The sequence below is a fragment of the Grammomys surdaster genome, unplaced genomic scaffold (assembly GCF_004785775.1).
Source record: "Grammomys surdaster isolate TR1022 unplaced genomic scaffold, NIH_TR_1.0 63, whole genome shotgun sequence".
Lineage (NCBI taxonomy): Eukaryota > Metazoa > Chordata > Mammalia > Rodentia > Muridae > Grammomys > Grammomys surdaster.
In genome coordinates, this window is record NW_021604565.1 from 16,418,278 (window position 1) to 16,433,677 (window position 15,400).

Consider the following 15,400-nt stretch of genomic DNA (forward strand, 5'->3'; position numbering starts at 1 on the left):
CTATGTACACACGACCCTCTCCTAGGAATCAGTGTGTGGCCGTCACCGTTGTTGGACTGAAGATATGTGGTGCCTTGAGATGTGAAGTCGGTGCTTATGCCCTCACTGCAGAGCAGGTGGAAAAGTGACCTGTGACAAAGGCAGCTTACACAGTTGAAGAATGGAATATTTCTCTTAGAAAGAAATTTGGCAAGACAAAAAAACTTAACAAATATCACCTGATTATAGAAAATGACTACCAATAGCTAAAAGGCTACTTATTATACTCAATGTGACTATCTTTTATTTTAAGGCTTTAAATGTTTTTAATATCTTGCTATTTAGTTGTTTTCCTCTTTAAGAGTGAGCAGTCAGGAAAGGAAAAAAAACTATAGATGAAGTCTAATATAAGTGGCAGGGTTTCTTTTCTATGTACCTTACATTCCACCCACTGCCACCCTCCCAGGCACCCAGTCTCACAGTCCCCCATCCCACTTCCCTTCTCCTCTAATGCATGGAGGCCTTCTGGGTATCACCACACCGTGGCACATCAAGTCTTTGAGGGGCTAGGGGTATCTTCTCCCACTGAGTCCAGACAAGGCAGCCCAGCTAGGAGAACATATCCCACAGACAGGCAACAGCTTTTGGGATAGCCCCCAATAGCAGGGTTTCTTATGTTTAAATTTGCAGCAATTTTGGCTGCTCAAATATACATACACACTACTGATTTTTGCATATAGCAATAGCAAGCACACATGAAAACAATCTTAAGCTCTCATTCGTTTACTGTTACATTCTAGAACCTTTGTGTGAAGTGCAGGTCTTTTTCTCATGGTAAGATGTGGCTCTTCAATTTATGATGAAGTATAAGAATGAGAATCACATATCTAAATGATCAGTTTCTCAGTAAGGTAGCAACAGGTCCAACAGAATAAAAATCCCCACTTAGAACAGAAACAAAGCAGGTACGACAAAAGCAGTCCCCCTGGGAATGGTCAGGTCCTTCCTGGTGTGGGCAGCAGAAGCTGGCAGTGCAGTGACCCTTTGTCCCCCTGGGAACAGTCAGGTCCCTCCTGGTGCGGGCAGCAGAAGCTGGCAGTGCAGCGCCACTTTGTCCCCCAACATCCTTGCTCTGTTGCCTCCATGGTTGCACAAATTTGCAGTAAAGAGGAAGCTCTGCAGTTCTCAGCCTGCTTCTTGCTAATGGAACATGCCACGCTGTTAAGCTGACAGGCACTACAAAGGTTTTATGTCTAGAATGGCTCTGCATAGTTTCAAGTCAAGATCCACTAGTTCTGTCTTTACTTTCTTCATTTTGAATTTAGCAATTGAGTTTTGTCCCAATTTTAAACCTTTTTCAGAGTAAGTTTAGTTGGATTCTAATGACAACCTAAACTATGTAAAAGGCTTTACACAAAATAGACTGTCTCACTCTTGTTACATGTCCAGTGGGATACATGTAAAGGGGTGAGAATCTGCCAACTCCTCTAGCACACCGAGTCATGTTTACCTTTTTATGTTTACTGTGGTCTGATTATTCTGTTCCTGAGTAAAAACGGGCAGATATTCTAAGAGTGTCTTGGAGCTGGAGCCTCATAAGGAGATTTCTGGCATCTTTATTTGACTCACAATCTCCAGGGCACAGGGAAGACCTTCAAGTAGGGCTGGATAAACATCTTTTCCCTAAAAGCAGGAGGGGCAGTATACTCACGACTTTATTGGGGAAGCTTAGAAGCAATACTCCTAGGAGAAGATATAAACGGTTCATTAAAATTTTCCTATCAATCCCATATCCCCAAGTTGTACAGATATTAAAAGCACCACCACCACCACAGCACATGGAGATCAAGACCAAAGGTAAAAGATGACATGACAGCTATCACATCATGTGGCCCAGCTCTGGTGGCTCTTTGTGAAGCAGCTGTGCTGGCTTCGACTGTTCCTGTTAGATACGACTATACCTGGGTATGGCGTCCACTGATGGAGCGTTATATCCACGGTGGCCACCACGGCCATTGGTGAACATGCTGGAGGTGATTCTATAAATGAAGTTTGAGAAATTAGCAGGGTATCATGGAAGACAAGTCTCTACCTGAAATAACTAATGATTTTTCTAATGTACATATCAGCTACTAAAGAGAAAGTAGCTCCTGAGGGCCTCAGCGTTCTCACGTTTACAAACATTGGTGTTTTACCTACATGTATGTCTATATGAGGGTATTGGAGCCCCTGGAAGTTCAGTTGTAAGCGGCCATGTGGGTTCTGGAAATTGAACCCAGGTCCTTTAGAAGAGCAGCCAGTGCTTTTAACCATCTCTCTAGTCTTGCATTTAAAATTGTTTAATTGTGTTATACAGATGACTTCTCTAAACTTTATACTCCCTTTAAAAAATAGTAATTACAGATAAAATGGTGCCTCACTAACTTAAAGCACATTAGTTGTGGTCTACACTAAAAATTACAGACTTTCCCAGTCTTTCAGCATGTTCCCAAAACTTCTTCCTACTAATGGCAAGAAAACCATGAAGTCAGAATAATTCTGACTACATTGATGAGACGTTCTAGTTGTAAGTAAAGCATCTGTGCATCTAGGATTTAAAAGATATTATCATGAAATTTAGCTTGATTGTCACATGTCAGAAGCCTTGTCTTAGGCGGGGCAAAAGATGGTCTCCAAGTCAACAGCAGTGAGAAGCTTTTGAGTTTTGTTGTTCAGCCACTTGAAGAGTTTGCTGATCTCAGGGGAAACTGACACTTGAGACTTTTAATCAAGTGGCTTTCTTTCAATACAGGGAGTACCAAGGAAATGAGTCATGAGATTAAACAGAGCAGAATGAGGAGAATGCCTCCTGTGTGTTTGCCTTCTGCCTGGGGTGTTTGGCAATTGAAGAACTTGATTCTAACCTGTTAGGCATTGTCTCCAAATGCTTAAAATAACTTACACTCAAGTGTAAAAGCTTAAGGGCTCAACCACAGCCCTACCTGGGCTTTAGTTTAAGGATTGATATGCTTAAACTGCTTAATATGCAATTCGTGTGTGTGTGTGTGTGTGTGTGTGTGTGTGTGTGTGTGTGTGTGTAGGTGTAGGTATTCACTTTTTAAAAGAACACTTAACAATTCCATAAAAATTTTGGTTGGTCTACCCCCACAATTATAGTAAACCATCTTTATGTATGTTTTATATCTGAGAAAGGAATCTAAATTTGCTGTACTGGTCTTCTGCTGCTGTAATAGTCAGCAGGCGAAGCCAACACATACTTAATAGATCGTAAGCCTAGCACAGGATGATTTTGTGTAAAACCACAGAGATCAAAACAATGCCTGAGCCCTTGCCTAGAGCGTCTGCTTCCAGGGGCCCTAGGGTTGGAGGCAGAATCAGTTTCTTGCAGGCTTGTCTCCAGTTAAGTTGTCTTGCTGCTTGTCAGCCAGGACTCACTCTCAGCAGGTGCTAGCGGCTAATGTCCTTTACACGGGCCCCTTTTCATCTTCAAGCAATGAAGGGTACAGAGAATCTTCCCTGTGGTTCTGCTCTCTCTGATTTCTTCCTCTGGACCAGCCAGAGGAAGAAGTATGCTTTTAAAGGCCTAGAATGGTTATGCTTGCCCAGTCAGTTAATCCCCCTACCTTTTAAACAACTAATTAATTACCATAGTTAATTAGCAAAATCCCTTTTGCTGTGTAAAGTAACATAATTATCAGGACCTGCATAGAATTCTGACTAACTCACTTGCACTCACTCTCACAGACCTTCACTGGATTCAGTTTATAGGTTGCATAGCAACATGGCAAATCATTTAGAACATTACACATGAATTACCATAATGCATTATATTTAAGTTAAATTGGGCTTATTGTGAATGCGACATAAAAATTTTTATGTGCTAAAAATTTATAAATGAGTCTATAAATGTTTCATGTAATAGAGTATATAAAATGACAAGGTTTTAAGGACTGCTATGAATAGTTTAGCTCAGAACTTTTGATTCTTTGACAGTGAGTAGCATACCACCTCAGCGTAGGCTGTTAATCACAATCACGCGCTTTTGTACACTAATAAGACAAACTCAGACTTCAGAAAGAAAAGATGCCAGATGTCATCTGCTCTTCTCTTTTTGCCCTTATCTTCGACAGCTAGCCACAGACTCAGAGAAAGTCCTAAAACCAGCTAGTTAGTGGTTGTGACTAGGCAGAATGTGTCAGCTGTTCCCTATCTGGAACCATAACAGTGAATCAGGTGTTCTTCCAACCTCTTTAGATGCGTGTTTTCTTTAACCCTTACCTCTGTTCTGCCCATTATGTGTTATAATCTCACAGTTTGAAACACAGGCGTCTTGCTCAGTGCCATGTGTGTTAAGAATAGAGAAATAATCTGATGCGGGAGCTAACTGGTTTGAGGCTGATGCTTTTTCCCACTCCACCAGGCTACTTCTCTAGGGCCTTCTCCGTACCATCTCACAGTCTGCTGCACAACTACTCAGGTAGTTAGTTATATGCTAACAATAAATGAATGAGTAGCAGAGAACTTGGAGTCTGGCACTCGGGGGTACATTCTGGCCCTGTCCCTTACTGTATGGCTTCAGGGAACCTTGTGATGTGCTGGACCCTCAGATGCCTCCTCTGTAGAAGTGGGAATTTTCAGAGTTATGAAGAAGCTATGTGAATGAAGCAATTGTGACAGAGGATCCATGCACCTTTTTAAAATGTTGTTATTCTTAGCTAAGTGCTGTCTGATTCTCATTGTTGGACTCTAAGATCCAAACCGGGGGACTCAGAAACACTCATGGACAGGGGATTCGATGCAATAACAAGAGGTTTATTGATAACTGATAATCAGTGCACTGGGGTTCCCTCACACGTAGGCAAGAGGGACCCCGAGCCATAGCTAAGAGCAGTCTTTATACCATTTCCACAGAGTTTATGAGGGAAGTTTTACAATCATCTCTTTAAACAATAACCACAAAGGTTGACCTCAATAGCCATTCCCAGGCCCAGTTTCTAGGTAACTCAGATTATCACATTATCTTTATAACAATGAGTGTTAGCTAAGAGGCTTCTGTTTGCCCAGGTGTATTACTTTAAGGGCCCAGCTTCCTGATTACCTCTTATCTTGGGCCCTTCCTCTGGAATGTGTAAGTCTTTGGAATGTACTTTTCCCGGGATGTGTCCTGGGGCAGTTAATTTTTGAGTTTAAACCGAAACCTGAGATTCTTTTAATTTTAAGTTTAAACTGAGACCTGAAATTCCTACACTTGTCATCCATTAACAGCATATTTTCAAGTCATTCTTACTTGGTAGTGTCAGATTAAGTAGAAAACAATAGACTTTGGAATTGCTGAGTCTTGGTCCTGAGACCTTTAGGAGCTTTGGTTCCTTTGCAGGTCACATGTCATTTCCTTGTCTGTATCTAGAGCTCATCCCACATCTCAGATGCCACTGCAGTGTGTCACAGTGCACTGTGTCACAGGTGATGGCAACTGTTCACTGGAGGCAGCGCTGACTTGCCCTCACACAGGCTTCCCCATGTCAGCCTAGTGTTCTTATGATTTCTGAGGGGAAAGAGCATGCTGCTTTGTGATATGGCTATTTGAAAGATCACGCTGGAATAAAATGGTAGCTATTAAGGACGGACAGATGTGTCACAAGGTAAAGGGCTTTCTGCACAAGTGTGAGGACTGGAATTTGGATGCTAAGCACTGGAGAAACGTAAACCTCAGGGCCACCGTGGTGGTTGCTTGTAATGGCACATCATTAGAGCAGGGTGACTAGCCCGTCATCAAGCTGAGTTCAACTGAGAGAACCTGCCTGGATGAGCAAGGTGGAATGCACCTGAGGAAGACTGCTGAGATCAGCCTCAGGCCTCCACGTGTGTGCATGCATGCCTACACATGTGCCCATGTATATGCAAATATGCACATACGTGCATGCACCACACACGAAGACATCTGCAGAAAAGTCATTGTAGTAGACTGATGGATACAACAGTCAACTCTTCTACTGCACCCTTTTTAAAAACATTCTTCTTAAGCATGTATATATTTGTTTTGTTTTTCTATACCATTTGAAAGTAAATTGCAGGTAACAGAAGATTTTGCATTCAAATATTTAATATTTGTACTAGTAAAGAATTTATATGGCACCTAAAAGTTTAGCAGCTTTCTCATCTAATCTAATATCCAATCTATATTCAAAATTTCCCTATCTTTCTTAAAGTTGTGTATGATTTTTGTTAAAAATGAGTTAATTCATTTTGGTTTTAAAAACAAAGCAAAATCCATATACCCAACGTCACTGAATTCCAATCTCCTTACTGTTTTCTAATCTAGAAGGTTATCTTACCTAGTTTGCTTGTTTTCATGGTGTTAACTTGTTCAGAGACTTGGCCAATTGTCTTGAACAATATCCTGTATTTGGCTCTGTCTGGCTGCTTCGTGTGTGCATGCTACTTGTCTTGTGACTTTACTGTCTATGCTTTTCAAAAACTGGAAGACTTGATTGGAAACACATTGTATATTTTTGTCCAGAACAGCTTGGTAGATGATTCCATATGCTTTACATCAGGAAGGTTGCATATGACTGTTCCTGTTCTCAGTTATCAATGACTTGGTTAAGATGGTGGTGGCTCCATCTCCCATGATGAAGTATCTTTTCTCCCTTAATAATTAGAACTAATCTAATTATGAACTGATTGTGAACTGATTCACTAATTGTGAACTGATTACTTAGCACGTACACTTTTTTCATGGTCTAACTTTTAATGGTAGCCTCCATTGGTGAACCATGCTAAAATCATTTATTCCACTGGAGGCTACAAATTAGTGTTTTAAGTCTGTCTATTCAAGTGTTTCAGAGTGGAGCAAACATAAGAAAGTTGGTTAAAAGAATCTCATCACCTCAGTAGCACCAGCATCCCTCATTGTTGGGGGAAGCCTTATAGATTTTGTTTGTTTGTTTATTTGTTTTTTTTCTTTTTTACCGTTGATCAGTACAACATGTTTGTTATTCATCTAAAAAGCATCTTTTGATTGGCTGAAAATCAGTCATAACATGTACCTTGTGTCTACTCTAAAGCATCTCAATGTGTATCAGAGCTGGCAGTGAAAAATGGGTGAAACCAAAAGCAGTGTTTTAAAGTGGAGCGAATCTAAGAAGCTGGGTGCGAGTCTCACCACGTCCGTAGTACCAACAGCATTTAAAAGAACTTACTAATACCAGCTGCTGGAAGAGTGTATCACATGCCTGTTTATCTCCAGATGCTAACACCTTTGGCAGTCTGTGGGAAGCAGATGAGTAGAATGTTGGTGGTCTCTCTGCTCTTGATGGTCTGGGCTCTAACACACACTGTACTTCCCACCAGTCCACACCTCAGTCATGGCCCTTCCATTCTGCACATGCTCACTTCGGGTTTTCTCCACACAGTTTCTCTTGCTCAAGACACACTGTTCTTTTCCTATAGTTCCAGCTGACACATTGTTCAAGCTCAGCTCAAAACCTACTCCCTCCCAGAAGTTCAGATCTTTCCAGGCAGCGTGTCTTAGCTCTGCCATGTGTGCATTCTCCCCTCCTCAGCCCTGGTCCTCTGGAGGCCTTCTGTTGGAAAACTCCACTAGATAAAAACACCGTAGCACTCACCATCCAATGTCAAGAATTTGGACAGCGCTTCACATGGTACTTCAGGAATTTTATACTACACAGTTATTCTGGACGTTAACAGATGCAAAGCCACCATCCTGTAAGGCTCTCTCTTTTGTATAGCTTTCTCTGCCTTTTCCCATCCACTTCCCTAAAAACTTTTTGTAAAAGGTAAAGTTAAAAATCTCCCACCATCTGGTTCTTTGTAAGTAATATGAAGACCTATTTCTTTCACTAAGACAAAAGGATTGAGGAGAAAGGTAAGCATAAATTAATTTTGCATTTGAAAGTTACAATGAAAAACAAAATGAAGAAGCATAAATTGATCTGATATTTAAAGTATTACAATAAAAATAAAGCTTATTTTATTATCCTTAGAGTGAACCTTTTTGTTTCCTATGTTAATGGTTTGAACACTGTTTCAAGTGGAAATAAACAGTGGTTCTTTGTGCTGCTCACTGGGGAGACATTGTTTAGAAGTGTTTTAAATGCCTTGTTCCTCAGAAGCACTGCCTGTCTGCAGTCCTCCTCATTTGCAGCCTCCAGGCGCTTACTGGCCCGTTCTGTAACCAGCAGTGACAAAACTTTGATGCCTTTGGATTTCTGTCTCTGCAGAAGGAGGAGGTAAAAAGCTACGAAGCACTGTCCAGAGGAGCACAGAGACTGGGCTCGCAGTGGAGATGAGGAACTGGATGACGCGCCAGGCCAGCCGGGAGTCCACCGATGGCAGCATGAACAGCTACAGCTCAGAAGGAAAGTGAGTATGGCCACGTCCACGCCCTCCAGCACATCCTCTCGGCCTTGGTCTGCTCACACAGTGCTAACTCACGCGACTCACGGCCCATTTCCATCCTCGGCTGATTCTGTGAACCTGTTTCACCTTCCACTGAGCAGCTGACATATCTGGCCTTTTATTCTGAATGAAGTACCTTGGGGGAGTTAAAATACTTTTCTTCCATGGCACAACGCTAAGAAGTGACTCTCAACATTACCTACAAATAAAATAGTTTGTCCTAGCTTAAAATAATAAAGCCACAGATACAATGAGCCATGCGTGCAGCGTGAGCAGTATTAGATGCCACCCCTCGTGGGCAGTATAAGCTTTTTAAATCTTTGATCTGGAGCCTGGAGACATGGCTCGGAGGTTAAGAGCACTGATTGCGGCTCTTCCAAAGGATAGGAGGCTTCACCCTCATTCCCCACGTCATGGCTCCCACCCATAACTGTAGTTCTGGATCAGACGCCATCTTCCAGCCATGTCAAGCACTGCATACACATCCGGCACAAACATGCATGCAGGCAAAACACCCATACACAAAATAATTTTTAAACAATTTTTAATGTAAAAAGTCTTTGATCTGTTGAAGAGATGCTATTGAAAATTTAGAATATTTAATTCATATTTAGTTTTATGTACTGAAAGTTCTATTGTTTACCTTAATTATATGAAACCAACAATCAAAAGGCAGTGGCAACAGAAAGTTGGTAAACTTCTTCTCTGTGTAGCGCTTCTTTGAATCCACTACTGTAAGACACTCGGAAAGACTGGCAAGCATGGGGTAGCCCTGTCTCTAACAAACAGCAGTACTCGAGACTAAGGATCTACAGGTGAGGTGCAGAAGGCATCAGGAGAGGAACGTAAGGTCCGGAGCCCACTCTGCCATCGCCATGGGATTGCTCAATGTTCAGACACATATAGCCAATTTATAGATGCAAAACCATAGGAAATATTGGCTTACCAATAATTATATCACCCAATGATATTTTCTACAACATGATTATATGAGGAAAGGAACGTAATTCTGCAGTTTTTAAGTACGGCCATATAAACAGGCTGAATCTTTTGACTTGAGGTTAAGGGAAAGAAATAGATTTGGTAACCTCCAAGAAAGCCCAGAAGAGTGGAAGGCTGGCATGGCAATGGCTCAGTCACAGGCATGTGACACACTGGCAATGCACTAAAGAAATCTGGTCTTTCTGGAAGAAAATTGAAGATAAACCTGCTCTGAATTCTGGTCTTCGTGAACCATTGCCAGGGCTATGAAAGTGTTTACTTCATGGCCCCCCACATACAGCTTTATAGTCAAGTAGACTTCCGACTCAGATGTTTATCATCATATTGAAGAAATGATTTGAATACTCATAAATGCATTCAGTAAACATACTAAATATTACTTTTAGCATTCCAGACAGTGTGCTGTGAGTTGGGGGTGTGAGTTACACAAGCAAATCAAACAGAAGTTAAGGTCAGCACAGGGACACTGCAGTTCTCTTCTTGGCTTCTGGCACTTTATTTTCGGGTACATTACGTAATGCCCCTGACATGAAGGTCGCTCACTAAGGCTGACAGGGGTCTGTTGTTTTCAGTACCCTAGGCTCTACTGGGATAGCTGGGGCTCTAGCAACAAACGAAACAGGCAAAGCCTACCTCAATTCAGTCCAAAAGACAAGGGAAACATCAAGAAATTCAATTATAAGGAAAATAGTAAAAATAAATACAGTAAAGTGGATAACATAAATGTTGGTGATAAAAATAAGGCAAGGAAAATAAATGAGGAGGTTCAACTAAGTATCTCTTAAGACCCGACTTCAGATCCCACCATCCCTGAAGAGACGAACCCACTTACTTCCTTAGCTTTTTGTCTTAATTTTTATTACATTTACTGAGAGAGAGGTACAGAGAGAGAAAGAGAGAGACAGAGACAGAGAGAGGGACAGAGAGACAGAGAGGGACAGAGAGGGACAGAGAGGGATGAGGAGTTCCTTCATGCTGTGGCTATGCATGTGCAGATCAGAGAACAAGTTGCTGGGATTTATTCTCACCTTGGGTCATGCAACCACTGGGAATCAAGCTTGAACCTTCATGTTTGGTGGCAAGGGAACTCAGGCACATGGAAAAGATATGAGGTAAAAAGATACAGTTGTCGTGTTTAATGACAGAACTGCCAGAGATTAAGGCATAGTGGCAACGTGGAAGAGAGGAAAGTGAGGGATTTTCTGAGGATTCGGGGAAGGAGATAAGTATGGGCTGGGGAGGAGAATGCAGTCCAGAAAGGGGTTGATTTTTCTTTGTAAGATGGCATGGCGGTGTGTTTATATGCTGATGAGAATGATACAGAAGTTTTTTGCTGTTTTTTTTCCTGTCATAAAAAGGTAAGAGATAGTAGACGATCTCTTAGTGTAGCTTAGAGGATTAGACATGGCAAAGCATGCCATGGCACAAGTGCTCCGTGTAGACTAAGCGTGCGTGACAGAAACCATCTCCCCTACCCCAAAGCCAAGCAAGAGAAGACACATAAACAGAAGCCTACATGGTGTGGAGGCTGCATCCGGTGTCAGGCATAGGAGGCGATGGACTGAGAGCTATGGGAGGTGCTGTGGGGTGCTGAGGTCCAGTGTCTATTAGTGGCGTCTTAGCCTTGCCATGTCAGCAAGGTCAGCAGGAAACTCAAGGCCTGCCCGAATGGAAGGAAGGCTGAGCATTTGTCCTTCTGCTTTCAGTCTGATCTTCCCTGGGGTCCGCCTGGCCTCCGACAGCCAGTTCAGCGATTTCCTTGATGGGCTGGGCCCTGCTCAGCTAGTGGGACGCCAGACCCTGGCTACTCCTGCAATGGGTAAGACTCTGTCACATGACTTCGTTATCCTTTAGATTATTAAAAGGCACCTTCCCTCAATTTCATGCTACTTTTAACAAGATCACCAGCAAGAATAAAGAGTCCTAGGTTTTAACAGTAAATGTTCTCAGTTTTTTCTTTGTAATTTCTGATCATCTTTAAAGTAAGACATCACTGAGAACATTTAAACCTTAAAGAATATGTCTTGGGACTTAAGAATCTATCTAGGGAATGTCTGATGCAGAGTTCTTTGGCACAAGCATTCCTCCTACGTCCTGTGTTTTTCCCCTGTGTGCCCACCAGGTGACATTCAGGTGGGAATGATGGATAAAAAGGGACAGCTGGAGGTAGAGATCATCCGGGCTCGCGGCCTCGTGGTCAAACCAGGTTCCAAGACACTGCCAGGTAAAGCGAGACACTTTTCTGCTATTTCTCATAGTCTGTATTACTTTGGTGTAAAAGTTACCTTTCTTTGCTGAAATCTTCTTAATCAAGAAGTATGTAGAGAACTCTGCTGGTGTACTGCTTGGGGACTGAAGCTGTTTGAATGCGTTCTGAGGGAGTTGTAATTGCGTGACCCAGAAGAGATTGTGCGAGCACATCCATAGTTGCAACTTCTGTCTTTGGTCAGTCACTTGTCACGGTGTGCGCTGCAAGTGTGCTTTCCAGTTAGCTGCTGTTTTATGTTATTCTTTGGTTTACTGGGAACATTTTTTTTTCCTTAGGCATCCTTCAAGTTCTGGAATTAAAATAAAAATAGATTAAATCCACATAGCCCCATAAGCCTACGAATGCTGGCCGCTGTAAGACAAATGTTCAGTCCTGCAGTGTGTAAGAGGCTCTGTCTTAACCTGGTGCCACACGTTTCAGGCATCATTATAATGCAAGTGCTTGAAGCCATAGCTTAGTGCAGACTCTCAATGCGCTGTGTGGAGATCAGGAGATCCAGCACACACAGCTGTGGATCTGAAAGTGTCTGTCCCCAGCACCTTCCCTGACATATTTATGCATTTCTCTCTCAACTCCTCAATTCTTAAAGGAATTTTGAAACAAAGTGATATTACTGACTGTACCACTTTGGGATTATGTTATAAAGATCCGGAGAGTATTTGACATCTTCCCCATAATGAGGCATGTTGAGAATGTGCTTTTCATAAAGCATCTGTCATGTAAGGCTATAGAATTCCTAGTGAGCTGCCATCCCAAGCTACTTCTGAACATAGCACCTCAGAGTCCATCTCTGCTTGACTCACACTGTTACCAGCTAGTAAATGCTTTGAATGGTGAGTGAGCTCTATGGGTAGGTGAAGAAAAACAGCCTCATTTCAAACATGTCTAATGAGATCAAAATGTTGGTGATTTAAAGACTAAGACAATGCTCTTGAATCCTGTTTGTGACTGGGAGCATGTTGCCTTATTTAATTCACATTTAAATCTATACAAGAAGGAGTTGTGGAGAAAAAAAAGACCCTCAAAGGCTATGTCAATATACTTCTACTGAATGGCTGACACATATCCATTGTGGGTCTCACACAGAAGGCAGGCCAGTGGGCTGAGCGCCGCCAGCTCTTCAGTGACGGTGAAGCCACTTGTCCTGTATGAGCTGGGCATTTCACAGCCATGATCATCACTCACTCTGTTTTTTCTCCCAAGCACCGTATGTCAAGGTGTATCTGTTAGACAACGGAGTCTGCATAGCCAAAAAGAAAACCAAGGTGGCGAGAAAGACACTGGAGCCCCTGTATCAGCAGCTCTTATCCTTCGAGGAGAGCCCCCAGGGAAAGGTGTTACAGGTGTGTACTCATGGCTGACCTGACACAGGAAGGGATGTCCATGAACCAGACCTTAGGTCTAGCATCTCTTCTGTAGAATTCTTTCCCATTCCTCATGGCTAGAATTCTCTGTCAGCTGCAAAGCAGTGGCCAGTGCTGTATGGCTGTATTTCTTGTTGTTCCCCTTAAAGGGGAAGTCCCCACAGACATGTGAACCTGGGTCACACTCCAGTTCAGTTTGCTCGTGTGGCTTCAGACACCATCCTGTAGTTTTTCTAATGTAAGCCTGGCCTCTGGGAGTTAAAGGCAACATTGCCATTAATCAGACACCACGTCTTACAGTGACGACCCTTGACAGCAGCTTATTAACTGAGCACATTTTACTCAGTTCTGACTTGCTTCTCTACTGTGATGTGCATATCTATACTAACAATATTTTTATTTTCTGCCAACAGATCATTGTCTGGGGAGATTATGGTCGCATGGATCACAAATCCTTTATGGGAGTGGCCCAGATACTCTTAGATGAACTGGAACTATCCAACATGGTGATTGGATGGTTCAAACTCTTCCCTCCTTCCTCCCTAGTAGATCCAACCTTGGCACCTCTGACAAGAAGAGCTTCCCAATCGTCTCTGGAAAGTTCTACTGGACCTTCTTACTCTCGTTCATAGCAACTATAAAACTGTTGTCACAACAACCAGCGATACAAAAAAATAAAATAAACAGAAGAAAATGCACAGGTGGAAACCCCTGGTAACACTGCATGCTTGGTGTTGTGTCTTCGGAGCCCACGTCTAGGGATACAAAGCAATCCTGTGTTCTCAGAGGAAGTCGTACACATTGCGCCCTAGCAAAGGCCCTCAGGGGAAAGAGCAGAGCTGTGAGCAGAGCTATCAGGTTTGGAGTTGAATGACACTCAAATTTTGGTCCAATCTGAAGCCATGGATTAATCTCAAAGAATCAGTCAGCCCTTTTCAATGACACCTTTATATTTTTATCGTTTTTCTTCATTTATCTGACCCCAAAGCCCTGTTATGCCACAGAAATGGAGCTCTACAGCCAGTAAGCCACATTACAGGCCAAGGAGCAAAGACCTAGGAAGCATCAGGTGAAAAGCAAGAGACCAAAGAAGTGGTCTGGAGCAGAGTCAGCCACCGGTCCTGGAGGGGCTCCAGCAGGGAGAGCGGTAGATTGCGCTGCTCTGGGAGGCATGTCATTCACTAATGCCAAGATGTATTGGACTCTGAAAATCAAAATTCTGTGACTGCACTGTACTGAATGAAATTAAAGAAACTTTTTTGCATGGACACAGATTAGCTGAATATTTAAATTATTTTCTCGGGGCTGCAACTTGCAAAAAAAAAAAGAATAAAAATCAGCCATTTTCAACAATTTATATTATTTTTAAAAATAAATTTCACTAGTGCATGGTTTTAAAATGGGAGAGAATGCAACAGGGTGATACAAAGACACACCATGTTTATTCTTTAATCATAGTCTGTGTTTTGGCAGACATTACAAATGAAAATACTTTGTAGCAGATACTTAAAATTCTCTTTATGTGACAATAAGTATAATATATTCAATTTATTTCATGTTAAATATACAGATCTTATGATGTTCAATATGTGCAAATTTTTCACATCTCTCTCCCTCGTGTCTGCCTCACGTTCTTCTCCCACTTTTAACCTCTTCTTTCCTTTCTCCCTCCTCAGTGAATCACACTCAATACTACAAGTCTTTGACCTGACCCTCTTCTATCCCAGATTTGATTCAGAGCCATAGATGCATCTGAATTCATGGATTTCTCAAATCTGTTCGAGAGCTTTTTTTTTTTTTTATTTCAAGCATGTTGAAAGGATTTTGCAACATGACTTGGGACATAAAGCAAGTCGGCACGCATTTGACAAAGAAGATATCTGAACATTTGCAGTTTACTGTACAGTGCATGGTAATTTTTTTCACCTTAAAGATTCAGTTTACAAGGAAATCCTAAACCACATGGCATTGTAATGTCTGACAAATTTGTTTTTAGCACCAGCATTAGTCATACAGGGGGTTAAGTCTTATTTGTAGGTCTTAGGTTTGGGTTGTTTTTTAATCCGTTAAAGCAGTTTCTTTAGCTGATTTCCATTTACTATGTGAATAGAAACACTGCTCAACATGTGGAACCCTGACACGCAGGGCTGTTTATTAATTCATTTTTCTGTAGTAAAATTAAATTTTTCACAAATTATATTTCTAAAGAAATATAGTAAACATAAATTTGCAACAATTTTAAAGCTCCAATTTTTAGGTGACTCGAGGAAAAGTCAATAGTTATTTGATGCCATCACCAAAAGTCTACACCCCTTAGTCAAAGCCACCTTTGGGTTACACGCAGTTCTTTCCACTGGGTAGCACT

General features: G+C 41.9%; 1 protein-coding gene across 1 annotated transcript in view; it reads left to right on the forward strand.

Annotated features, from left to right (window-relative positions):
• Positions 1-13,758, forward strand: part of Rims2 (regulating synaptic membrane exocytosis 2) — a 463,872-nt gene extending 450,114 nt beyond the window's left edge. Inside the window, exons 25-29 of the mRNA XM_028767117.1 lie at positions 8,223-8,364; positions 11,109-11,221; positions 11,525-11,626; positions 12,875-13,014; positions 13,449-13,758. Of these exons, the coding sequence (XP_028622950.1) occupies positions 8,223-8,364; positions 11,109-11,221; positions 11,525-11,626; positions 12,875-13,014; positions 13,449-13,667 (716 nt within the window). The 3' untranslated portion in view covers positions 13,668-13,758. The remainder of the gene's footprint in view (positions 1-8,222; positions 8,365-11,108; positions 11,222-11,524; positions 11,627-12,874; positions 13,015-13,448) is intronic.
• The last annotated feature ends 1,642 nt before the right edge of the window (positions 13,759-15,400 follow it).